The sequence below is a fragment of the Salvelinus fontinalis genome, unplaced genomic scaffold, assembly GCF_029448725.1.
Source record: "Salvelinus fontinalis isolate EN_2023a unplaced genomic scaffold, ASM2944872v1 scaffold_0036, whole genome shotgun sequence".
In the NCBI taxonomy this organism is placed as follows: Eukaryota; Metazoa; Chordata; class Actinopteri; order Salmoniformes; family Salmonidae; genus Salvelinus; species Salvelinus fontinalis.
The window spans coordinates 409,227-436,808 of NW_026600245.1; the positions used below are offsets into that span (position 1 = coordinate 409,227).

At 46.9% G+C, this 27,582-nt stretch overlaps 1 protein-coding gene across 2 annotated transcripts; it reads left to right on the forward strand.

Annotated features, from left to right (window-relative positions):
• Positions 1–9,866: 9,866 nt before the first annotated feature.
• Positions 9,867–26,812, forward strand: LOC129842373 (zinc finger protein 883-like). Of its 2 annotated transcripts, none has more exons than XM_055910913.1 (2): positions 9,867–10,438; positions 25,528–26,812. In XM_055910913.1, exons 1-2 carry the CDS (start codon positions 10,111–10,113, stop codon positions 26,118–26,120), a joined length of 921 nt encoding a protein of 306 aa, XP_055766888.1. In that variant the 5' UTR covers positions 9,867–10,110; the 3' UTR covers positions 26,121–26,812. The 2 variants fall into 2 exon arrangements, with proteins under 2 accessions (XP_055766888.1, XP_055766887.1); XM_055910912.1 differs by lacking the exon at positions 25,528–26,812 and adding an exon at positions 14,654–16,369.
• The last annotated feature ends 770 nt before the right edge of the window (positions 26,813–27,582 follow it).

Genomic DNA, 27,582 nt, shown 5'->3' on the forward strand with positions numbered 1-27,582 from the left:
TTATTTGGCATTTTCGTATGCGTTTTCGTGATGTAACGGCTGGTGCTCTCCTCATCCTCGGATGAGGTGAGGAGAGAAGGATCTTCAGACCAAAACGCAGCATTTGGGAAATAAGCCATCTTTATTATGAATACGATGGCAAACACGAAACGAAACAAAAACACTTTCAAAACTATAAAACAAGAAAACGACGTTGACGAAACCTGAACATAAACTTACATAACTAAACATAAACTCACGTACAGGAAACAGACGACATCGAAACGAAACGAAACAAACAAACGCTACAGTCCCGTGTGGCACGAACATACATACTGACACAGGAGACACATTTACTCCACACAAACCCATATACTATACAACAACCCCTTTACCATAAAAAACACCCAAAACCAACAAAACACAAACATTCCCCATGTCACACCCTGACCTAACTAAAATAATAAAGAAAACAAAGAATACTAAGGCCAGGGCGTGACATAACCCCCCCCTTGAGGCGCGAACTCCGGGCGCACCATTACACAGTCTAGGGGAGGGTCTGGGTGGGCTTCCTTCCACGGTGGCGGCTCCGGCTCTGGTTGTGGTCCCCACGTCACCACAGTACCTAACCACCTCCTAGGCTTCCTCCAAACGACCCCCCTCCACATTAACCCCATTGCATGAAGGGGCAGTTCCGGACTAAGGGGCAGTACCAGGGTAAGGGGCAGTACCAGGGTCAGGGGCAGTACCAGGGTCAGGGGCAGTACCAGGGTCAGGGGCAGTACCAGGGTAAGGGGCAGCACCAGGGTAAGGGGCAGCACCAGGGTAAGGGGCAGCACCAGGGTAAGGGGCAGCACCAGGATAAGGGGCAGCACCAGGATAAGGGGCAGCTCCGGACTGAGGAATGGCAGCTCTGGACTGAGGAATGGCAGCTCCGGACTGAGGGACTGCAGCTCCGGACTGAGGGACTGCAGCTCCGGACTGAGGGACTGCAGCTCCGGACTGAGGGACGGCCCATGGCTGGCTGACAGATCTGGCTGCTCATGGCTGGCTAACGGATCTGGCTGCTCATGGCTGGCTGACGGATCTGGCTGCTCATGGCTGGCTGACGGATCTGGCTGCTCATGGCTGGCTGACGGATCTGGCTGCTCATGGCTAGCTGACGGATCTGGCTGCTCATGGCTAGCTGACGGATCTGGCTGCTCATGGCTAGCTGACGGATCTGGCTGCTCATGGCTAGCTGACGGATCTGGCTGCTCATGGCTAGCTGACGGATCTGTCTGCTCATGGCTAGCTGACGGATCTGTCTGCTCATGGCTAGCTGACGGATCTGGCTGCTCATGGCTAGCTGACGGATCTGGCTGCTCATGGCTGGCTGACGGATCTGGCTGCTCATGGCTGGCTGACGGATCTGGCTGCTCATGGCTGGCTGACGGATCTGGCTGCTCATGGCTGGCTGACGGATCTGGCTGCTCATGGCTGGCTGACGGATCTGGCTGCTCATGGCTGGCTGACTGATCTGGCTGCTCATGCAGATCCTGTCTGGTTGGCGGCTCTGGCAGATCCTGTCTGGTTGGCGGCTCTGGCAGATCCTGTCTGGTTGGCGGCTCTGGCAGATCCTGTCTGGCTGACGGCTCTAGCGGCTCCTGTCTGGCTGACGGCTCTAGCGGCTCCTGTCTGGCTGACGGCTCTGTAGGCTCATGGCAGACGGGCGGCTTTGCAGGCTCATGGCAGACGGGCGGCTTGCAGGCTCCTGGCAGACGGATGGCTCAGACGGCGCTGGGGAGACGGATGGCTCAGATGGCGCTGGGGAGACGGATGGCTCAGATGGCGCTGGGGAGACGGATGGCTCAGATGGCGCTGGGGAGACGGATGGCTCAGATGGCGCTGGGGAGACAGATGGCTCTGGCCGGATACGGTGCACTGTAGACCTGGTGCGTGGTGCCGGAACTGGAGGCACCGGGCTAAGGATAAGCACCTTCCTACTAGTGCGGGAAGCAGGGACAGGGCACACTGTATTCTCAAAGCCCACTCTATAACTGATGCGTGGTACCGGCACTGGTGACGCCGGGCTGAGGACAAGCACATCAGGATTAGTAGGGGGAGAAGATACAGTTTGTACAGGGCTCTGGAGACGCACTGGTAGCTTAGTGCGTGGGGCCGGAACTGGAGGCACCGGGCTAGATACACGCACTACAGGGAGAGTGCGTGGAGGAGGAACAGGGCTCAGGATACGCACTGGTAGCCTAGTGCGTAGTGTAGACACTGTAGGTACTAGGCTGGGGCGGGGAGGTGGTGCCGGAAATACCGGACCGTGGAGGCGTACTGGCTCTCTTGAGCATTGAGCCTGCCCGACCTTACCTGGTTAAATGCTCCCGGTTGCCCGACCAGTGCGGGGAGGTGGAATAACCCGCACCGGGCTATGTAGGCGAACCGGGGAAACCATGCGTAAGGCCGGTGCCATGTATGCCGGCCCGAGGAGACGCACTGGAGACCAGACACGTTGAGCCGGCCTCATGACACCTGGCTCAATACCCAATCTAGCCCTACCAGTGCGGGGAGGTGGAATAACCCGCACTGGGCTATGCACTCGTACAGGAGACACCGTGCGCTCTACTGCGTAACACGGCGCCTGCCCGTACTCCCGCTCTCCACGGTAAGCCTGGGAAGTGGGCGCAGGTCTCCTACCTGCCTTTGGCCCACTACCTCCTAGCCCCCCCCCCAAGAAATTTTTGGGAATTACTTACGGGCTTTTCGGGCTTCCGTGCCAGACGCGTTCCCTCATAGCTCCGGTTCCTCTCTCCGGTAGCCTCTGCACTCCCCAGTGCCTCCAGCTGCTCCCATGGCTTTTCGGGCTTCCAGCCACGTCTCCTTGCTGCCTCCTCAAACCACCGCTCCTGGGCTTTAGCTGCCTCCCTCTCTTCCTGAGAACGGCGATTTTCTCCTGCCTTAGCCCAGGGACCTTCTCCATTCATTATCTGCTCCCATGTCCAGAAATCCTTGTTTTTCTCCTGTCCCTTACTCCGTTTATTTTTCCCTTGCCGCTTGGTCTTAGCGTGGTGGGTGATTCTGTAACGGCTGGTGCTCTCCTCATCCTCGGATGAGGTGAGGAGAGAAGGATCTTCAGACCAAAACGCAGCATTTGGGAAATAAGCCATCTTTATTATGAATACGATGGCAAACACGAAACGAAACAAAAACACTTTCAAAACTATAAAACAAGAAAACGACGTTGACGAAACCTGAACATAAACTTACATAACTAAACATAAACTCACGTACAGGAAACAGACGACATCGAAACGAAACGAAACAAACAAACGCTACAGTCCCGTGTGGCACGAACATACATACTGACACAGGAGACACATTTACTCCACACAAACCCATATACTATACAACAACCCCTTTACCATAAAAAACACCCAAAACCAACAAAACACAAACATTCCCCATGTCACACCCTGACCTAACTAAAATAATAAAGAAAACAAAGAATACTAAGGCCAGGGCGTGACACGTGACCGCTCTTTCAGGTGGATTTCGGAGCATAACGCACCAAACGAACGGAGGTATTTGGATATAAAAGTAATATTTCTCGAACAAAAAGAACATTTGTTGTGTAACTGGGAGTCTCGTGAGTGGAACCACCCGAAGATTATCAAAGGTAAGCGATTAATTTGATTGCTTTTCTTACTTTCGTGACCAAGCTAACCAAGCTAATATAAGGCTAAGCTAATGTAGCATAGAAAGCTACACTCACAAAAGCTTGGATTTCTTTCGCTGTAAAATATATTTTCAAAATCTGACACGATAGGTGGATTAACAACAAGCTAAGCTATGTTTTGATATATTTCACTTGTGATAACATGATTATAAATATTTTTAGTAATATTATTTGACTGTGGCGCTATGCTATTAAGCGTTGCTGATGACAATTATCCCGGATCCGGGATGGGTTGTTCAGAAAGGTTAAACAGTGAGAGACTAGTTGATAATGGACTAACAGTTTAACAGTCTGAAGGACACAACTCATGTTATTCTGGTTAAACAGAGAGAGACTAATTGATTATGGAGTGGGGATTTTTTTACAATTAGGAAATAATATGTCATGTTTTACTCGTACCTCAGCCAGCATTGTGAATGGTTAGATAATAATATGTAATGTTTTACTCGTACCTCAGCCAGCATTGTGAATGGTTAGGAAAGAATATGTGATGTTTTACTCGTACCTCAGCCAGCATTGTGAATGGTTAGGAAAGAATATGTGATGTTTTACTCGTACCTCAGCCAGCATTGTGAATGGTTCGGAAATAATATGTCATGTTTTACTCGTACCTCAGCCAACATTGTGAATGGTGTCTGAGGCGGATACAGACCAGGGCAGTAAATCTAATACTTAGGTGTTTTTAGTCATGCATGAAAGGTCTGTGTTGGTTCTGTGGTTATAAGTTACATCTCTGGCCATGCTGGCAGGGTCTGAATCAAACCCAATGTCCAGTGGGATTGATCTGTTTCATCCATTTGTTTGTTTCAGTTTTCAGTAGTTGAATCCTTTGACGTATTGTTGATTTCAAAATGTTTCATTTTCATCAAATGCACTGGGTTGGTTCAAAAGTGATTCTAAACGTACATACCATGCACTATATTAACATACTGGAAGAATTTTTATATACACTGCTCAAAAAAATAAAGGGAACACTTAAACAACACAATGTAACTCCAAGTCAATCACACTTCTATGAAATCAAACTGTCCAATTAGGAAGCAACACTGATTGACAATACATTTCACATGCTGTTGTGCAAATGGAATAGACAAAAGGTGGAAATTATAGGCAATTAGCAAGACACCCCCAAAAAAGGAGTGAATCTGCAGGTGGTGACCACAGACAACTTCTCAGTTCCTACGCTTCCTGGCTGATGTTTTGGTCACTTTTGAATGCTGGCGGTGCTCTCACTCTGGTGGTAGCATGAGACGGAGTCTACAACCCACACAAGTGGCTCAGGTAGTGCAGTTCATCCAGGATGGCACATCAATGCGAGCTGTGGCAAAAAGGTTTGCTGTGTCTGTCAAAGTAGTGTCCAGAGCATGGAGGCGCTACCAGGAGACAGGCCAGTACATCAGGAGACGTGGAGGAGGCCGTAGGAGGGCAACAACCCAGCAGCAGGACCGCTACCTCCGCCTTTGTGCAGGGAGGTTCACTGTCAGAGCCCTGCAAAATGACCTCCAGCAGGCCACAAATGTGCATGTGTCTGCTCAAACGGTCAGAAACAGACTCCATGAGGGTGGTATGAGGGCCCGACGTCCACAGGACCTAGACAGAAAAATAGTCAAGCCTCCGTGCAACCCCCCGGGAGTTGCACCAAGTGGAACCAGCCATTGTCGGAGTAGTGTGCAGGCCTCCATCAACCAGACCCTGGCAAGCCATTAGCCTGGAGATGGCGCCTGCACTGCTATCCCCCCCTACCCCTAAACCTATATTAAACCCCCCCCTATCACCACTTGCCTATTTGTGGCGCACAGGGGCGCCAGACAGTCCACTATCTCCTTCCTGTCTGCCGACACCTGTGGCCTGTACACCCCCACTAATCTATATCTGCAATCCCTTAAGGTGACATCCACCCCCAAAACCCTCCCCTGCATAACCACAAAAACCTCAGCCTTTAGCCACACAAAATCCCTACCCCCGATGAGTGCAACCCGCCTATACCCCAAACCGACTCCCCTTTCCCACTCCCTCCTAAATCTATTAACATCCCCTCCATCCCTCAGGTGAACCTCCTTTAAAAAACAAAAGTCAAAACCCACACCCTCTAACTAAAAACCGCCCTCTTAACAAAATCCCTTAAACGCTTACATTTAAACTAACAAAAGTTACAGTAGTCTCCATGAAAAAAATCGAATAAAATCAAAAACAACCATCACTCAACTACTAACCCCCCCCCCCAAAAAAACAGGAGTCTCACTCGATGCTCCCCTGCTCCATCTCCACCGGCAGGGACACCGTCTTTCCCCCCGACGTCCACCCGTCTTCCTCCATCTCACCAACCCCGGATGCAGGAAGGGTGTTTGGCTCCTGAGTGCCCTGCATTCTGGGTTGACCACCAAACTCCTCCACTTCCCCAGCCCCGTATCTGGTTGGGTAGAGAGTAGGGAAGCCCGTGTCCCCAAACAGGAACTGCGATCCCCCCTCAGTTGAACAGCCCTGAGCCGTGCTTGGTGTATCAAGCTCCACCAGGAGTTGAGGGGCTGAGGAAGCCAGTGAGGACACAGTTTCTCCCGCCCCCATCACTCGCTTGTCCACCCCCTCCCTCCCCATACCCCCTTCCCTCTCGCTGTCTGTCAAGAGCCCTTCCTCTTCCCTCTCTTCTTTGGCGATGGCAGTAACAGGGAGACACCACCCTCCCTCCCCGCAAGCTCCTCCACCATTCCCCCCATCTCTTCCACGAGGGCGCTCCACATTCTGCTGTCCCCACACTCCCCCTCCTCCTCCACTGGTCCTGCCACCGACTCCACCACCTCTCCCTCCATTGATGCCCTCTCTGGCTCCTCCACTCCCTTCCGCCTCTTTTCCCTCCTCTCCTCCTGGTTCTGCTGCTCCCGTGCCTTCTCTGTCCCCCTCTCCTCCTGCTGCCGCTCTTTGCTCCTCCTCCTTCCGTGATGTCCCCTCTGGGCCTGTGCTCTGTTCTTGGTCTGGGCCTCCTCCCCTTCTTCCCCCATCCCCAGCTCCTGCTCCCCCCCAGCCGCAGACACGTGTGACCTCTGACGAGCCGGGCATTCCTGCCACAGGTGTGCTGACGAGCCACGGGTAACGGGTAACCTAAGAGGCAAAACACATCCTTCCCTGTCAGTTTAAGGATCCACATTAAGATAGTCCTTCCAAAAGTTTCGCGTCTGAATGGCTCCATCTCCTTGTCCTTCCACACAAAGCGAACCGTATTCACCAGCCCGATCCCAGGGACCGACCTATTTGAAGAATTTTGCACCATCTCCACTCCCGCTCTCTTACAAAAAAGGACTAACTGAAAAGAAAAGCAACAACGGCTGAGAATCGTTACCCCCCCAAAAAACTTTACTGCCCTCCGGACTTCGACTTTCAGCTAAGAGGTTACGGTACCTCAGTACCCAACTTGAACTTAGCCACACAGGAGAGAAGCCTAGCCAGTGTGACAAGAGATACTCTCATTCAAGTGGTCTGATTAAACATCAGAAAATACATGCAGGAGATCCCAGAAGTGTGGAATGATCTCCAACACCAGACCTGGGTAGTAGAACACAGAGTGTGGAATGATCTCCAACACCAGACCTGGGTAGTAGAACACAGAGTGTGGATTGCTCTCCAACACCAGACCTGGGTAGTAGAACACAGAGTGTGGAATGACCTCCAACACCAGACCTCTATACATCAAATCACATTTTATTTGTCACATACACTTGTTTAGCAGATGTTATTGCAGGTGTAGCGAAATGCTTGTGTTTCTAGCTCCAACAGTCCAATAATATCTAACAAGTAATATCTAATAATACACACAATCTAAAGGAATGGAATTAAGAATATATAAATATTTGGACGAGTGATGTCAGAGCGGCATAGACTGATACAGTAGAATAGAATACAGTATATACATATGAGATGAGTAATACATAGACAGATACAGCAGAATAGGATAGAATACAGTATACAGTGGGGCAAAAAAGTATTTAGTCAGCCACCAATTGTGCAAGTTCTCCCACTTAAAAAGATGAGAGAGGCCTGTAATTTTCATCATAGGTACACTTCAACTATGACAGACAAAATGAGAAAAAAATCCAGAAAATCACATTGTAGGATTTTTAATGAATTTATTTGCAAATCATGGTGGCAAATAAGTATTTGGTCACCTACAGACAAGCAGGATTTTGCCACAAAGCGCGATGAGCCAAGTAAAGCCCCCCCCCCCCCCCCCCCCCCCGGGCCAAACCCCCCCCCCTAACCCGGACGAGGCTTGGCCAATTGTGTGCCGCGCTATGGGACTCCCGATCACAGCAGGTTGTGGTACAGACCAGGATCGAACCCGGGTCTGTAGTGACGCCTCTAGCACTGCGATGCAGTACCTTAGACTGCTGCACCACTCGGGTCTATAGTGACAACTCTAACACTGCGATAAAGTACCTTAGATCGCTGTGCCACTCGGGTCTATAGTGACAACTCTAACACTGCGATACAGTACCTTAGACCGCTGCACCACTCAGGTCTATAGTGACACCTCTAACACTGCAATGCAGTACCTTAGACTGCTGCACCACTCAGGTCTATAGTGACACCTCTAACACTGCGATACAGTACCTTAGACCGCTGCACCACTCAGGTCTATAGTGACATCTCTAACACTGCGATGCAGTACCTTAGATCGCTGTGCCACTCGGGTCTATAGTGACACCTCTAACACTGCGATGCAGTACCTTAGACTGCTGCACCACTCGGGTCTATAGTGACATCTCTAACACTGCGATGCAGTACCTTAGATCGCTGTGCCACTCGGGTCTATAGTGACACCTCTAACACTGCGATGCAGTACCTTAGACTGCTGCACCACTCGGGTCTATAGTGACACCTCTAACACTGCGATGCAGTACCTTAGACTGCTGCACCACTCGGGTCTATAGTGACACCTCTAACACTGTGATGCAGTACCTTAGACTGCTGCACCACTCGGGTCTATAGTGACACCTCTAACACTGTGATACAGTACCTTAGATCGCTGTACCACTCAAGCATAACCTTTTTTTAACCAATTCTGATGGTTGTTAAAAGTGGAACTTTTACATTATTACCGTTATATCAACACACTCAACACTCCCAACACCACCAACTATCAATCTCTTTGCACCGTAGACATCAAGTCAGTTGATTCCATGTGACCAAACATTCCTGAGGCTGAGTCTCAAATAGTCACCTGTCCCTTTTAATAGCCGGGCAATGGCACACATTAAAGCAAATACATTTTGGGTCTAAATTAAAGGAGCTACAATTAAAATGTAATTACATGTTTTAAATAAAATGTCCATAATATCTGCATTAATAGTGTAAAGATCCTGTTTCACAGTATTCCTAAACAAAAAAAATATTCTCTATCTTCTATTGTGTTATTGACTGAATGTTTATTGTAACTCTGTGTTGTTGTTTTTGTCACACTGCTTTGCTTTATCTTGGCCAGGTTGCAGTTGTAAATGAGAACTTGTTCTCAACTGACCGACCTGGTTAAATAAAGGACAAATAAATACAAAATTATAATATAAAAATGTAGCGGCAGTATAGACCTAGTCTGTTCATTATATACATCTACATGATGTATTGTTACACCGTGTTGGAGCAGTATAGACCTAGTCTGTTCATTATATACATCTACATGATGTATTGTTACACCGTGTAGGAGCAGTATAGACCTAGTCTGTTCATTATATACATCTACATGATGTATTGTTACACCATGTAGGAGCAGTATAAACCTAGTCTGTTCATTATATACATCTACATGATGTATTGTTACACCATGTAGGAGCAGTATAGACCTAGTCTGTTCATTATATACATCTACATGATGTATTGTTACACCATGCAGGAGCAGTATAGACCTACAGTAGCTAGCTACTTATTTAGATTTAGTTTGACTTAAATTAAACTGCCTCAAATGTGCTGTAGTAAAAAAAAAAAAATCGCACTAATCAATCAACACATTCAGGTCTTTGTATGTCTCAATATAATAGTATTGTTTAATTAAATCCATTTAAAAGAATCTTTGTCTGAAAATAAAATATGATCCTCAACTGCTCCAGTCAGCAGACAACGATGTGCTTCATTCAGGCGACGCTGCCAACGTGACGTATATTCTAGTGGACGGTTCTTCATAAACAGCTCGTCATCCACCTCCGTAGCTTGCTAGCCAACATAGCCGAAAGATTCAAGCTATTTATACGCTTTCGATGTATATTAGCTACTGTGTTTTAGACACACTTCTGTCGTATCTACTTGTTAACCTATTTAATTGAATATTACGTTATTTTGTATTAGTCAGCTATAGTAACTGGCTGGTTTAGTTAGCATTAGCCTAGTCGCTAATGATAGCTAGCTAGCTAACGTCCCCGAACATGAGCTCCCTAAACTACTCCCCTCCCATTAAAGAAGAGGCAGTCTGCTGGACGGAGAAAGAAGCTCTGGGGCTGAACATTGTCGTGAAAGAGGAGAAGGAAGAGGAGGATGTCACAGTAAAACAAGAAGTAGAGGGTGAGGCTGTTACCGTGAAAGAAGAAGAGAAAGACGTTTCAGTGAAAGAAGAGGAAGACGCGTTCAGAGTGAAAGAGGAGGATGTTACTGTGAAAGAAGAGGAGGATGCAGTTTTTGGAGTGAAGAAGGAAGGAGAGATTACTGTCACATTGAAAGATGAAGATGAGGAGATAGGAGATCTGAGTAACACCAGTAAGTACCGCCTTAAATTTGTTTTTAACTTTGAATATTTGGAGTTGGCTCGTCAATACTGAGGGCCCTAGGATGATGACTAATATGTCTAGAATCAGACGACCTAGAGAGCAAGCTACCCCTTGTTTTCTCCGTTCCGTTTCCAAAAAGTGACTTAACATACACTACCGTTCAAAAGTTTGGGGTCACTTAGACATTTCCTTTTTTTCAAAGGAAAGCAAAATAAATTGTCCATTAAAATAACACCAAATTGATCATAAAAACAGTGTAGACATTGTTAATGTTGTAAATGACTATTGTAGCTGGATATGGCTGATCTTTAATGGAATATCTACATAGGCGTACAGAACCCTATCTGTGTTCCAATGGCACGTTGTGTTAGCTAATTCAAGTTTATCATTTTAAAAGGCTAATTGATCATTAGAAAACCCTTTTGCAATTATGTTAGCACAGCTGAAAACTGTTGTGGTGATTTAAAGAAGTGATAAACCTGGCCTTTAGACTAGTTGAGTATCTGGAGCATCAGCATTTGTGGGTTCGATTACAGGCTCAAAATGGCCAGAAACAAAACTTTCTTCTGGAACTCGTCAGTCTATTCTTGTTCTGAGGATTGAAGGCTATTCCATGCGAGAAATTGCCAAGAAACTGAAGATCTCGTACAACGCTGTGTACTACTCCCTTCACAGAACAGCACCAACTATTGCTAACCAGAATAGAAAGAGGAGTGGGAGGCCCCGGTGCACAACTGAGCAAGAGGACAAGTATAGTAGTGTCTAGTTTGAGAAACAGATGCCTCACAAGTCCTCAACTGGAAGCTTCATTAAATAGTACCCACAAAACACCAGTCTCAATGTCAACAGTGAAGAGGCGACCCTGGGATGCTGGCCTTCTAGGCAGAGTTGCAAAGAAAAAGCCATATCTCAGACTGGCCTATAAAAATAAAAGATTAAGATGGGCAAAAGAACAGACACTGGACAGATGACTTCTGCCTAGAGGGCCAGCAGCCCGGAGTGTTTTGCTGGTACTATTTAATGAAGCTGCCACTTGAGGACTTGTGAGGTGTCTGTCTCAGCAGGTTGTGTTCCTCTGACAGGTTGTGTTCCTATATGTTGTGTTCCTATTTCAGACCACGCTAGCACCAGTGTTCTTATATCAGACCACACTAGCACCAGTGTTCCTATATCAGACCATACTAGCACCAGTGTTCCTATATCAGACCACACCAGTGTTACTATATAAGACTACATCAGTGTTCCTATTTCAGACCACACTAGCACCAGTGTTCCTGTATCAGACCACACTAGCACCAGTGTTCCTGTATCAGACCACACTAGCACCAGTGTTCCTATATCAGACCACACTAGCACCAGTGTTCCTATATCAGACCACACTAGCACCAGTGATCCTATATCAGACCACACTAGCACCAGTGTTCCTATATCAGACCACACTTGCACCAGTGTTCCTATTTCAGACCACACCAGCACCAGTGTTCCCAGCACAGTGGTAGGCTTGATTACCAACAACGACGAGACGACCTACAGGGAGGAGGTGAAGGCCCTCGGAGTGTGGTGTCAGGAAAATAACCTCACACTCAACGTCAACAAAACAAAGGAGATGATTGTGGACTTCAGGAAACAGCAGGGGGATAACCCCCCTATCCACATCGACGGGACAGTAGTGGAGAGGGTAGTAAGCTTTAAGTTCCTCGGCGTACACATCACGGACAAACTGAATTGGTCCACCCACACAGACAGCGTTGTGAAGAAGGCGCAGCAGCACCTCTTCAACCTCAGGAGGCTGAAGAAATTCGGATTGTCACCAAAAGCACTCACAAACTTCTACAGATGCACAATCGAGAGCATCCTGTCGGGCTGTATCACCGCCTGGTACGGCAACTGCTCCGCCCACAACCGTAAGGCTCTCCAGAGGGTAGTGAGGTCTGCACAACGCATCACTGGGGGCAAACTATCTGCCCTCCAGGACACCTACACCACCCGATGTCACAGGAAGGCCATAAAGATCATCAAGGACAACAACCACCCGAGCCACTGCCTGTTCACCCCGCTATCATCCAGAAGACGAGGTCAGTACAGGTGCATCAAAGCAGGGACCGAGAGACTGAAAAACAGCTTCTATCTCAAGGTCATCAGACTGTTAAACAGCCACCACTAACATTTAGTGGCCTCTGCCAACATACTGACTCAACTCCAGCCACTTTAATAATGGGAATTGATGGAAATGTATGTAAAAATGTATCACTAGCCACTTTAAACAATGCCACTTAATATAATGTTTACATACCCTACGTTACTCATCTCGTATATGTATATACTGTACTCTATATCATCTACTGCATCTTGCCATCTTTATGTAATACATGTATCACTAGCCACTTTAAACTATGCCACTTTATGTTTATATACCCTACATTACTCATCTCATATGTATATACTGTACTCTATACCATCTACTGCATCTTGCCTATGCCGTTCTGTACCATCACTCATTCATATATCTATGTATATATCCTTTATCCCTTTACACTTGTGTGTGTATAAGGTAGTAGTTGTGGAATTGTTAGGTTAGATTACTTGTTGGTTATTACTGCATTGTCGGAACTAGAAGCACAAGCATTTCGCTACACTCGCATTAACATCTGCTAACCATGTGTATGTGACAAATAAAATTTGATTTGATCAGACCACACCAGTCTTCCTATATCAGACCACACTGGCACCAGTGTTCCCATTTCAGACCACACGAGCACCGGTGTTCCTATATCAGAACACACTAGCACCAGTGTTCCTATATCAGACCACACTAGCACCAGTCTTCCTATATCAGAACACACTAGCACCAGTGTTCCTATATCAGACCACACTAGCACCAGTGTTCCTATATCAGACCACACTAGCACCAGTGTTCCTATATCAGACCACACTAGCACCAGTGTTCCTATATCAGACCACACTGGCACCAGTGTTCCTATTTCAGACCACACGAGCACCGGTGTTCCTATATCAGAACACACTAGCACCAGTGTTCCTATATCAGACCACACTAGCACCAGTCTTCCTATATCAGAACACACTAGCACCAGTGTTCCTATATCAGACCACACTAGCACCAGTGTTCCTATATCAGACCACACTAGCACCAGTGTTCCTATATCAGACCACACGAGCACCAGTGTCCCTATATCAGACCACACCAGTGTTCCTATATCAGACCACACCAGCACCAGTGTTCCTATATCAGACCACACGAGCACCAGTGTCCCTATATCAGACCACACCAGTGTTCCTATATCAGACCACACTATCACCAGTGTTCTTGTTGCCTCAGTGTTCCACTTCGGCTTGTTATTTCATTCTGTTATTTTCTTCTTGTCCCATCTGCCATGGTCATAGGAGCTTATATTAATGAATCCCCTCTGTTGCAAACCAAATGCTAGGCTATAAACATGGGGTAATAATGTCTAGATAGTTCTTTCTAGTGGACATTAGTTTATGAATTGCCTGGCAGGGCTGTGGGACAGTGGATATTAGTTTATGAATTGCCTGGCTGGGCTGTGGGACAGTAGTGATTTGTTTATGAATTGCCTGCTTGGGCTGTGGGACAGTGGAGATTAGTTTATGAATTGCCTGGCTGGGCTGTGGGATAGTGGAGATTAGTTTATGAATTGCCTGGCTGGGCTGTGGGACAGTAGAGATTAGTTTATAAATTGCCTGGCTGGGCTGTGGGACAGTGGAGATTAGTTTATGAATTGCCTGGCTGGGCTGTGGGACAGTGGAGACTAGTTTATAAATTGCCTGGCTGGGCTGTGGGACAGTGGAGATTAGTTTATGAATTGCCTGGTTGGGCTGTGGGACAGTGGAGATTAGTTTATGAATTGCCTGGCTGGGCTGTGGGACAGTGGAGATTAGTTTATAAATTGCCTGGTTGGGCTGTGGGACAGTGGAGATTAGTTTATAAATTGCCTGGTTGGGCTGTGGGACAGTGGATGTGTAGGAATGATTCAAATAGAACTGTTAAAGCCATTACCCGAGTAGTATTGTGAATAACTAATGGCTATTAACCAATCAGCATCCAGGATCCAAATGTTGTGTTATAAAGAAATATCTAGTCTGGATTCAACCTCAATAGGAAGACTGTTTTATCATATGGTTTCATTCAGGTCTCTGTTTAACTAAATTTGTTTGTCTTTGGCAGGAGAGAGACCAGACTTTCCCTTTGACAGACGGAAGAGTCCTTCAGGGGAACCAGACCCAGAGACTCCCAAACCAGTGACACGACATCACTGCTCCCTGTGTGGAAGGAGTTTTACCAAGTTAGGGAACCTAAAAGAGCATGAGAGAAAACACACAGGAGAAAAGCCTTTCCAATGCTCCCAGTGTGGAAAGAGATTTTCACGAACTCATGAACTAATATTACATGAGAGGACACACACAGGGGAAAAACCACACAATTGCTCCCAGTGTGGAAAGAGTTTTGCGCAGTTAGGGAACCTAAAAAAACATAAGAGAATACACACTGGAGAGAAACCTTACCCCTGTTCCCACTGTGGAAAATATTTTAGGTTGTCAGAACACTTAAAATCACATGAGAGGACACACACAGGGGAAAAAACACACAATTGCTCCCAGTGTGGAAAGAGTTTTTCCCATTTAGGGAACCTAAAAAAACATAAGAGAATACACACTGGAGAGAAACCTTACCCCTGTTCCCATTGTGTAAAGAAATTTAGGTTATTACAAAACTTAAAATCACATGAGAGGACACACACAGGGGAAAAACCACACAATTGCGTCCAGTGTGGAAAGAGTTTTTCCCATTTAGGGAACCTGAACAAACATAAGAAAATACACTCTGGAGAGAAGCCTTACCCCTGTTCCCAATGTGGAAAGAATTTTGCATTGCCAGAAAGCTTAAAATCACATGAAAGGACACACACAGGGGAAAAACCACACAATTGCTTCCAGTGTGGAAAGAGTTTTTCCCATTCAGCGACCCTGAATCAACATAAGAGAATACACTCTCAAGAGAAGCCTTACCACTGTTCCCAGTGTGGAAAGAATTTTGCATTGTCAGAGAACCTGAAGGAGCACGAGAGGACACACACAGGAGAAAAGCCTTACAAATGCTCCCAGTGTGGAAAGAGTTTTACTAAACCAGGGAACCTGAAAAGGCATGTGGACATACACACACAGGGGAGGGTAAGCTCACAGTTTGGAAAGAGCTTTAGTTAGGAACCTAATTGTGGAAAGACATTTTCCCGGACAGAGGACCTGAAATCACATGACAGAATAGACGGGCTGTGTTCTGATGAGTCACTGTGTTCTGACTGATGTTTGACTGTTGTGTTATGGCACATTAAATCATATTGTTTATATGAAATTTAACTCAAAAATAGGCCTCTACTTTTGTTTTAGTTTTTTCCTCTGGAGACATGGTCATGTCTAAAATAAGATTCACATTTTAAAATGTGATTCATTGAATACAAGTATGAACCCTTATTAGTCCACAATGTGTTGATTGTAAAAATTATTTGATTAATGCAACATTATCTGAATAAACTGTATAGAACTACGTTAGCCACTTGTGGACATTCATTATATACATCTATGTACTTACAGAAATGAGTTATTCTGAATGGAGGGCTGGAAGGTAGATAACACAACGTATCAGGAGAGGTCTTCTGATTGGTTGAATGGATGTCAGGACAGGTCTCTTCTGATTGGGTGAATGGATGTCAGGAGGTGTCTTCTGATTGGGTGAATGGATGTCAGGAGGGGTCTTCTGATTGGGTGAATGGATGGCTGGAGAGGTCTTCTGATTGGGTGAATGGATGTCAGGACAGGTCTCTTCTGATTGGGTGAATGGATGTCAGGAGGTGTCTTCTGATTGGGTGAATGGATGTCAGGAGGGGTCTTCTGATTGGGTGAATGGATGGCTGGAGAGGTCTTCTGATTGGGTGAATGGATGTCAGGAGATGTCTTCTGATTGGGTGAATGGATGTCAGGAGGTGTCTTCTGATTGGGTGAATGGATGTCAGGAGGTGTCTTCTGATTGGGTGAATGGATGTCAGGAGGGGTCTTCTGATTGGGTGAATGGATGTCAGGAGGGGTCTTCTGATTGGGTGAATGGATGTCAGGACAGGTCTCTTCTGATTGGGTGAATGGATGTCAGGAGGTGTCTTCTGATTGGGTGAATGGATGTCAGGAGGGGTCTTCTGATTGGGTGAATGGATGTCAGGAGGGGTCTTCTGATTGGGTGAATGGATGTCAGGAGAGGTCTTCTGATTGGATGGCTGGATGGTAGATAACACAACTTGTCAGTCAGAACATCAGAGGGTTTTGAGAGCCTTTAACCTTTTTATTTAAATTAGTTTTCTTCTTTAGTCTTTTGGTTTTCAATAGGCTTTGTCTATTACAGCGAACACCTGGTAAAGAGGAGGTTACCATCTCTGATCCACCTCAGTAGTCTTGTAGTGTCCACCTATCTGGTAAAGATGGGGTTACCATCTCTGATCCACCTCAGTAGTACTGCAGTGTCCACCTATCTGGTAAAGAGGAGGTTACTATCTCTGACCCGTCTCAGTAGTACTGTAGTGTCCACCTATCTGGTAAAGAGGAGGTTACCATCTCTGATCCACTTCAGTAGTCCTGTAGTGTCCACCTATCTGGTAAAGAGGAGGTGGGGTTTGCACATTGTAGTCCATTCCATTTGTCCTTAAGTGAAATCTCCACCCACCCGGGGCACCTGGCCATGCAAAACAAACTAGCCCAATATTTCTGCCTCATGGACATAACAGGTTAGGAGAATTAATGTAGCAGGTTAGGAGACTAAGGTTAAGGTTAGGAAAAGGGTTAGCTAAATTGCTCTCCTAACCTGCTACGAAAAGTAACTTCAGGTCGAAACTGTACTCCATCTAGTCACAACTGAGAATCATGAATTGACTTCCTGAAACAAATACCAAAATATGGTTTTGGGGTGGAGTTTTCCTTTAACTATCCTACCACTGTGGTTCGTCTGTGAGCTAGCTGATCAACCAATAGTTTGAGCTGCCTGATCCCTGTGATATTCTGTTACTAGGAGAGTCAGTATGTATATAGGCTACTGCTGCTATGACCCTGTGATATTCTGTTACTAGGAGAGTCAGTATGTATATAGACTACTGCTGCTATGACCCTGTGATATTCTGTTCACTAGGAAAGTCAGTATGAATATAGACTACTGCTGATATGACCCTGTGATATTTGGTTCACTAGGAGATAACTAGCTAGCTATTTCACATCGGTTACACCAGCCTAATCTCGGGAGTTGATAGGCTTGAAGCACAGCGAAGAGCTTCTGGCAAAACGCAGGAAAGTGCTATTTGAATGAATGCTTACGAGCCTGCTGCTGCCTACCACCGCTCAGTCAGACTGCTCTATCAAATCATAGACTTTGTTATAACATAATAACACACAGAAATATGAGCCTTAGGTCATTAATATGGTCCAATCCGGAAACTATCTGTCACGACTTCCGCCGAAGTCGGCCCCTCTCCTTGTTCGGGTGGTGTTCGGCGGTCGACGTCACCGGCTTTCTAGTCACCATCGATCCATTTTTCAGTTTCGTTTTGTTTTGTCTGTATTATACACACCTAGTTTCAATTCCCCCATCATGTTCCCTATTTAACCCTCTGGCTTTCATTTCTGTTTTGTCCGTGATTGTTTGTGCGTTAGGTGTTTGTAGTTGATACGTGTATGTATCTGTTTATTTTCCATTTGTGGAATTGTGCATTTAATTTGAGTAAAACACTGTGGTTTCGCTCAACACTGTGTCCTGCGTTTGACTCCAAATATTCTCCGCACACAACCCTGACAGAATCACGGACCTTAACTTCAAATGGAGTCAGCAGGCGCAGCCAGCCCTTCTCTCCCCGTAGAGGAGCAGGTTCAACAGCACGCGACTATGTTGCATAGTTTAGGGACAGCCATGGATCGCGTGCTGCAAACTATGGAAAGATGGGAGAGAGGAGGTCTCCCGATAAATCATAACCCAGCACCAACACCCGCACCTCAACCTACACCACCATCCATCCCTCCACCGGTCGGAACCAGTGGAATTCGGCTCTCGCTCCCGGGAGCACATGACGGAACAGCAGCCGGGTGTCAGGGTTTCCTCCTACAGCTGAAGCTATACCTGGCATCTGTTCATCCGTCCCCTTCGGGACACGAAAGGGTGGGCGCTCTCATCTCCTGTCTGACTGGTAAAGCCCTGGAGTGGGCCAACGCCATCTGGGGAAGAGAGGGATCTACCCTGGATAATTATGATGACTTCTCTCGCCGCTTCCGGGCAGTCTTTGACCATCCACCTGAAGGGAGAGCGGCGGGAGAGCGATTGTTCCATCTCAGGCAGGGGATGAGGAGCGCTCAAGATTTCGCTTTGGACTTCCGTACTCTGGCCGCTGGTGCGGGATGGAATGAGCGGGCCCTGATCGACCACTACAGGTGTAGTCTACGAGAGGACGTTCGTAGGGAGCTAGCCTGCAGGGACACCACTCTCAACCTGGACCAGCTGGTGGATTTATCTATCCGGCTGGATAACCTGTTGGCCTCCCGCGGGCGTCTAGATCGGGGTCCGCCCATTCCATTACCCAGCTCCTTGGATCCAACCCCTATGGAGTTGGGAGGGGCTGCTAGGAGGGAGACCGGAGGGGGAACCACTCCATGTACCAACTGTGGACGCAGAGGGCACACTGCTGTCCGGTGCTGGGGTGTTTCTCCTGGGAGTCGAGGTAGCAGGCGGAGCACTGGTGGGTCGTCTCAGGTGAGCAGGCACATAACTCACCCAGAGCCTTCTGTTGCACTCATGTGGTTATCTATAGAATTTCCTGGGTTTTCCCCACATTCCCAGCATAAGGCGCTAGTAGATTCAGGCGCAGCTGGGAACTTTATTGACCGCTCTTTGGCTCATAGCTTAGGGATCCCTATTATTCCGGTTGATGTTCCCTTCCCTGTACATGCCCTAGATAGTCGTCCTTTGGGGTCGGGGCTGGTTGGGGAGGTCACAGTGCCCATCGCTATGAGAACGCGGGAGGATCACGAGGAGAGAATTAGTCTCTTCCTGATCGACTCTCCTGCGTTTCCTGTTGTGTTGGGTCTTCCCTGGTTGGCCTCTCATGATCCGATTATTTCGTGGCAACAGAGGGCTCTCAAGGGATGGTCCTGTCAGTGTTCAGGTAGGTGTGTAGGTGTTTCCTTAGGTGCCACTACGGTGGAAAGTCCAAACCAGATTTCCACCATGCACAATCCTCCCGAATATGCCGATTTGGCACTCGCCTTCTGTAAGAAGAAGGCGACTCAATTACCACCCCATCGACCGGGGGATTGTGTGATAGATCTCTTGGTAGACGCTAAACTTCCCAGGAGTCACGTGTATCCCCTGTCACAGGAGGAGACGGTGGCTATGGAGACATATGTCACCGAATCTCTGGGACAGGGATACATTCGGCCTTCCATCTCACCTGTGTCCTCAAGTTTCTTTTTTGTGAAGAAGAAGGATGGAGGTTTGCGCCCGTGTATTGATTATCGCGGATTAAATAAGATCACGGTAAAATACAGTTACCCGCTACCACTTATAGCGAGTATGACCGAGTCATTACACGGGGCGCGCTTCTTCACAAAATTGGACCTCAGGAGCGCTTACAACCTGGTGCGTATCAAGGGGGGAGATGAGTGGAAGACAGCATTTAGCACCACTTCTGGGCATTATGAGTACCTTGTCATGCCGTACGGGTTAATGAATGCTCCATCAGTCTTCCAATCCTTTGTGGATGAGATCTTTAGGGACCTGCACGGTCAGGGTGTAGTGGTGTATATAGATGACATTCTAATATATTCCGCTACACGCGCCGAGCATGTGTCCCTAGTGCGCAGGGTGCTTGGTCGACTGTTGGAGCATGACCTGTACGTCAAGGCTGAGAAATGTCTGTTCTTCCAACAGTCCATCTCCTTCCTAGGGTACCGCTTTTCAGCGTCAGGTGTAGAGATGGAGAATGACCGCATTTCAGCCGTGCGTAATTGGCCGACTCCAACCACGGTAAAGGAAGTGCAGCGTTTTTTAGGGTTTGCCAACTACTACCGGAGATTTATCCGGGGTTTTGGTCAGGTAGCGGCTCCCATTACCTCACTGCTGAAGGGAGGACCGGTGCGACTGCAGTGGACAGCTGGAGCGGACAGGGCGTTTGGTCACCTGAAGGCTCTGTTTACTTCAGCTCCCGTGCTGGCTCATCCTGATCCTTCCTTAGCATTCATAGTTGAGGTGGACGCGTCCGAGGCGGGGATAGGGGCTGTGCTGTCTCAGCGTTCGGGTACGCCACTAAAGCTCCGCCCCTGTGCATTCTTTTGGAAGAAGCTCAGCCCGGCGGAGCGAAACTATGATGTGGGGGACCGGGAGTTGCTGGCTGTTGTCATGGCTCTGAAAGCGTGGAGACACTGGCTTGAGGGGGCTAGACACCCTTTTCTCATTTGGACTGACCACCGCAATCTGGAGTACATACGGGCAGCGAGGAGAATGAACCCTCGTCAGGCAAGGTGGGCCATGTTTTTCACCCGTTTTGATTTCACCCTTTCCTACAAACCAGGTTCCCAGAACGTTAAGGCAGACGCACTGTCCCGGCTGTATGATACAGAGGAGAGGTCCTCAGATCCCACTCCCATCATTCCAGCCTTTCGCCTGGTGGCACCGGTGGTATGGGAGGTGGACGCGGACATCGAACGGGCGTCACGTTCAGAGCCCATTCCACCTGACTGTCCAGCTGGGCGTATGTACGTTCCGTTTGATGTCCGCGATCGTTTGATCTGTTGGGCTCATACGTCACCCTCCTCTGGTCATCCTGGTATCGGTCGGACGGTGCGCTGCCTTGCTGGGTAGTACTGGTGGCCCACTTTAGCTAAGGACGTGCGGGTTTATGTGTCCTCCTGTTCGGTATGTGCACAGTGCAAGGCACCTAGACATCTGCCCAGAGGGAAATTACAACCCCTTCCCGTTCCACAGCGACCGTGGTCACACCTATCGGTCGATTTTGTGACGGATCTTCCGCCGTCGCAGGGTAACACCACGATCCTGGTCGTTGTGGATCGGTTTTCTAAGTCCTGCCGTCTCCTTCCTTTGCCCGGTCTCCCTACGGCTCTACAAACTGCAGAGGCTCTGTTCACCCACGTATTCCGGCACTACGGGGTGCCTGAGGATATAGTTTCTGATCGGGGTCCCCAATTTACGTCTAGAGTCTGGAGGGCGTTTATGGAACGCCTGGGGATCTCGGTCAGCCTTACCTCAGGTTTCCACCCCAAGAGTAACGGGCAGGTGGAAAGAGTAAACCAGGATGTGGGTAGGTTTCTGAGGTCCTATTGCCAGGACCGGCCGGGGGAGTGGGCAGCTTACATCCCCTGGGCGGAGATGGCCCAAAACTCCCTCCGCCACTCCTCTACCAACCTATCACCGTTTCAGTGTGTGCTAGGTTACCAGCCGGTCCTGGCACCATGGCATCAGAGGCAGATTGAGGCTCCTGCGGTGGATGAATGGTTTCGGCACTCAGAGGAGACTTGGAACGCTGCCCATGTGCGGTTACAACGGGCCATCAGGAGACAAAAGGCGAGTGCCGACCGCCACCGCAGTGAGGCCCCGGTGTATGCACCGGGGGATCGGGTCTGGCTCTCGACCCGAAACCTACCCCTTCACCTGCCCTGCCGGAAGCTGGGTCCGCGGTTTGTGGGGCCATTTAAAGTCCTTAGGAGACTGAACGAGGTTTGTTATAGGTTACAACTCCCCCCTGATTACCGTATTAATCCCTCGTTCCATGTGTCTCTCCTCAGGCCGGTGGTGGCTGGTCCACTCCAGCAGTCTGAGGTGCGGGAGGTCCCTCCGCCCCCTCTTGACATCGAGGGGGTCCCGGCGTATACCGTAAGGGCCATCATGGATTCTAGACGTCGGGCGAGGGGCCTTCAGTACCTCGTGGAGTGGGAGGGGTACGGTCCGGAGGAGAGATGCTGGGTACCGGTGGAGGACATTCTAGATCCATCCATGTTACAAGAGTTTCACCGTCTCCACCCGGATCGCCCTACACCTCGCCCTCCGGGTCGTCCCCGAGGCCGGTGTCGTCGCGCTGCTGGAGCCGCGCGACAGGGGAGGGGTACTGTCACAACTTCCGCCGAAGTCGGCCCCTCTCCTTGTTCGGGTGGTGTTCTGCGGTCGACGTCACCGGCTTTCTAGTCACCATCGGTCCTTTTTTCAGTTTCGTTTTGTTTTGTCTGTATTATACACACCTGGTTTCAATTCCCCCATCATGTTCCCTATTTAACCCTCTAGCTTTCATTTCTGTTTTGTCCGTGATTGTTTGTGCGTTAGGTGTTTGTAGTTGATACGTGTATGTATCTGTTTATTTTCCATTTGTGGAACTGTGCATTTAATTTGAGTAAAACACTGTGGTTTCGCTCAACACTGTGTCCTGCGTTTGACTCCAAATATTCTCCGCACACAACCCTGACAGAATCATCTCGAAAACAAGACGTTTATTCTTTCAGTGAAATACGGAACCGTTCCGTATTCTAACGGGTGGCATCCATAAGTCTAAATATTCCTGTTACATTGCACAGCCTTCAATGTTATATCATAATTACGTAAAATTCTGGCAAATTAGGCGGGCCAAACTGTTGCATATACACTGACTCTGCGTGCAATGAACGCAAGAGAAGTGACACAATTTCACCTGGTTAATATTACCTGCTAACCTGGATTTCTTTTAGCTAAATATGCAGGTTTAAAAATATATACTTGGTATGGTTAGGTACACATTGGAGCAACGATACGCACCGCATCGATTATATGCAACGCAGGACACGCTAGATAAACTAGTAATATCATCAACCTTGTGTAGTTAACTAGTGATTATGATTGAATGATTGATTGTTTTTTATAAGATCAGTTTAATGCTAGCTAGCAACTTACCTTCGCTACTACTGCATTCACGTAACAGGCAGGCTCCTCGTGGAGTGCAATGTAATCAGGTGTTAGAGCATTGGACTAGTTAACTGTAAGGTTGCAAGATTGAATCCCCCGAGCTGACAAGGTAAAAACCTGTCGTTCTGCCCCTGTACGAGGCAGTTAACCCACCGTTCCTAGGACGTAATTGAAAATAAGAATGTGTTCTTAACTGACTTGCCCAGTTAAATATTTAAAAAAAAAAAAAATTTTGAATTTCGCGGCTCTGCCTTTTCAGTGGGGGTGGGGGGGGGGTGTGCCGCTAGCGGCACCCCAGTCCTAGACAGGTTAAATAAAGATTAAATAAAGGTGTACTTTATTTTTTACCAATTTCCGATTGTTATGAAACCTTGAAATCGGCCCTAATTAATCGGCCATTCCGATTAATCGGTCAACCTCTAATATAGACTACTGCTGCTATGACCCTGTGATATTCTGTTCACTAGGAGAGTCAGTATCTATATAGACTACTGCTGCTATGACCCTGTGATATTCTGTTCACTAGGAGAGTCAGTATCTATATAGACTACTGCTGCTATGACCCTGTGATACTCTGTTACTAGGGGAGTCAGTATGTATATAGGCTACTGCTGCTATGATTGCCCAGTTTATCCCCCCCTCCTCTCCATCAGACTCTGCTGAGCATTTTGGAAATGATTTACTTTTTGTCTAACAAGGTGTACCCCGTGAACCCCTTAATTCAAGGATACCCCTGTGAAACCCCTTAATTCAAGGATACCCCCGTGAAACCCCTTAATTCAAGGATACCCCTTGAAACCCCTCGATTCAAGGATGCCCCCGTGAAACCCCTTAATTCAAGGATACCCCTGTGAAACCCCTTAATTCAGAGATGACCCCATGAAACCCCTTAATTCAAGGATACCCCCGTGAAACCCCTTAATTCAAGGATGTAGTCTGGTGATATACCAGGGACTGAGGATGCAGTTAGGTTTGTATACAGTCTGGTGATATACCAGGGACTGGGGATGCAGTTAGGTTTGTATGCAGTCTGGTGATATACCAGGGCCTGGGGATGCAGTTAGGTTTGTATGCAGTCTGATGATATACCAGGGACTGGGGATGCAGTTAGGTTTGTATGCAGTCTGGTGATATACCAGGGACTATGGATGCAGTTAGGTTTGTACAGTCTGATAATATACAAGGGCCTGGGGATGCAGTTAGGTTTGTTGCTGTTCCTTGCTGCTGTTCCGGTTTCAGCTGTTCTGCCTGCGGTTATGGAACCGCCACCTGTCCCAGACCTGTTGTTTTTCAACTCTTAATGATCGGCTATGAAAAGCCAACTGAAAATTATTCATGATTATTATTTGACCATGCTTGTCACTTATGAACATTTTTGAACATCTTGGCATAGTTCTGTTATAATCTCCACCCGGCACAGCCAGAAGAGGACTGGCCACCCCTCATAGCCTGGTTCCTCTCTAGGTTTCTTCCTAGGTTTTGGCCTTTCTAGGGAGTTTTTCCTAGCCACCGTGCTTCTACACCTGCATTACTAGCTGTTTGGGGTTTTAGGCTGGTTTTCTGTACAGCACTTCGAGATATTAGCTGATGTACGAAGGGCTATATAAAATAAACTTGATTTATTGATTGTATGCATTCTGGTGATATACCAGGGACTGGGGATGCAGTTAGGTTTGTACAGTCTGGTGATATACCAGGGCCTGGGGATGCAGTTAGGTTTGTATGCAGTCAGGTGATATACCAGGAACTGGGGATGCAGTTAGGTTTGTATGCAGTCTGGTGATATACCAGGGCCTGAGGATGCAGTTAGGTTTGTATGTAGTCTGGTGATATACCAGGGCCTGGGGATGCAGTTAGGTTTGTATGCAGTCTGGTGATATACCAGGGACTGGGGATGCAGTTAGGTTTTCATAATCTCACCGTCACCAAGTTTATTTTTAATGATGTAATGTTGTGAAAACTGACCTCAAGTTATTGAGAGATCTAGTCTGGATTAAACCTCATATGAAGACAATTTTATTTAATGCAGGTTTCATTCAGGTCTCTGTTTAACTAAATAATCTGTTTGTCTTTGGCAGGAGAGAGACCAGACTCTGACAGCGGGAAGAGTTCCTCAGAGGAAACCGACCCAGAGACGCCTAACCAACACCACTGCTTCCACTGTGGAAAGAGTTTTACTCAGTTGGGGAGCCTGAAAACACATAAGAGAATACACACTGGAGAGAAGCCTTACCACTGCTCCTTGTGCGGAAAGAGTTTTAGGTGGTTAGGGAGCGTGGAAAGGCATGAGAGGACACACACAGGAGAAAAGCCTTTCCAATGTTCCCATTGTGGAAAGAGTTGTACCCAGTTAGGGAGCCTGAAGGAGCATGAGAGAATACACACAGGAGAAAAGCCTTACCAATGTTCCCATTGTGGAAAGCATTTTGCCCAGTTAGGAAACCTGAACCAGCATGAGAGGACACACACAGGAAAAAAGATGCACCACTGCTCCCACTGTGGAAAGAGATTTACCCGGGTAAGGTACCTGAAAGAGCATGAAAGAATACATACAAATACACAGGAGGAGAAGACATACCACTGCTCTCATTGTGGAAAGACATTTTCCCAGTCAGAGGACCTGAAAACACATGAGAGAATCGAGAGGCTGTGTTCTGACTTGTGTTTTTGACTGAGAATTTGTTGTTGTTGTTGTTTTGTTTCTTAAGGGATCAGCTTAATATTGCAGAAAGAATGTTGCTTCCATCAATGTCCATTTTGGATTTGTTGCTTCCATTTTTCATCCATTTTGTATTTCTATTTGCCATATATTTTTCAACTGTGCAGTGATGCTTCACAAAATTATTGAACCTTTCTATTCTCATAGCTTCTACAGATTGTAAATTTAAAAAAAAATGTTTTGCTAAAATAATAATTATTATATTGATTGATTGACTATGGCTTTTCAAATCACCCAGTATTGCTATCTGCAGCGTTAGTTCTAGGCAAATGTTGCAATTCTTCAGCCATTCCTGGACCTGTGACCAAAAACGAGCTACATATGGACAATACCAAAATAAATTATCTAATGACTCTGCCTCCTCACAGCAAAATCTGCAGAACTGGGAAGATTGTATCCCCATATATATATATATATATATACATACATATAACATTCTATTGGTTGCAAGAATTTTGTATAGTAATTTAAATTGAAAAATGTGAAGTTTTGAATCGTTTTGCGTTTTGCGTATCAATTCATAAACCATGTGCCATGGGATGGGTACATCGAAAATCTCTTCCCAACTATTTTGCAATGTATATGGCACAGCTGTCAGTTTTTTGGTCCTTAAATTAAATTGGTATATGTTTTTATTTATCACACTTTTCTTTAACCATTTATGTTCTTTAATATAGGGCCGACATACAGGTTCCTTACTTTCTTCCCCTTCTACTTGCCTCTTCCATTTTTGTGGTAATGCTGCAAAGGGTTAAAAACACACTGAAAACATCCAAAATGCATCCTGTATACCGCTACAATCTACAACGCCATGTAGAAACAAGATGACATGGAGGTTAAATAAAGTCTGCTTTATCAATGGAACATATTTTGACACGTCATTGGGGTTAAATCAAGTCTGCTTTATCAATATTTTGACCCGTCCACTGTGGGGCGCTGTAGAGTCATAATATCCAGAACAACAACAGTTCAAACAGGGAAATGGTTCACATCGTTTTTCCACATTAATTTTCCCCACAGGGATGTGTTTTGTATAGGCTTACCCTGGTGTGACGTTTTGATAACCGTGTAAATCTCTCTAGGACAAGGTGGCTGAGGGTGAATGTACACTAGATAAATAGCGGTAAATTGCTGTGTGCCGCTTAAGCCGCCTGTTGTGACTCCGTCAAGAATTCAGCAGAGCAAGTTTGTTCAATGTTCCATTGATTAAGCAGACTTTATTTAACCCCAATGACGTTTCAAAAATATGTAGTAATATCCTCTAAAACCCTCTGGTGATAAACTTTGCTGCCCTGTTTCCAGTTGTCCACATGGCTAGGAGAACCTATTTAAGTAAGTAAATAGATTTTGAAAATGTAAAAATAAACAATGTATTATTAGCTAACTAGCTACAGTGCAGGCTAACTCAAATGAG

Bases quoted from the DNA above. Each gene is read 5' to 3' on its own strand.
- LOC129842373 (XM_055910912.1), top strand. From the start codon at position 10,111: ATGAGCTCCCTAAACTACTCCCCTCCCATTAAAGAAGAGGCAGTCTGC. The intron at 10,439-14,653 runs GTAAGTACCGCC...TGTCTTTGGCAG, and splicing joins AGGAGATCTGAGTAACACCA to GAGAGAGACCAGACTTTCCC.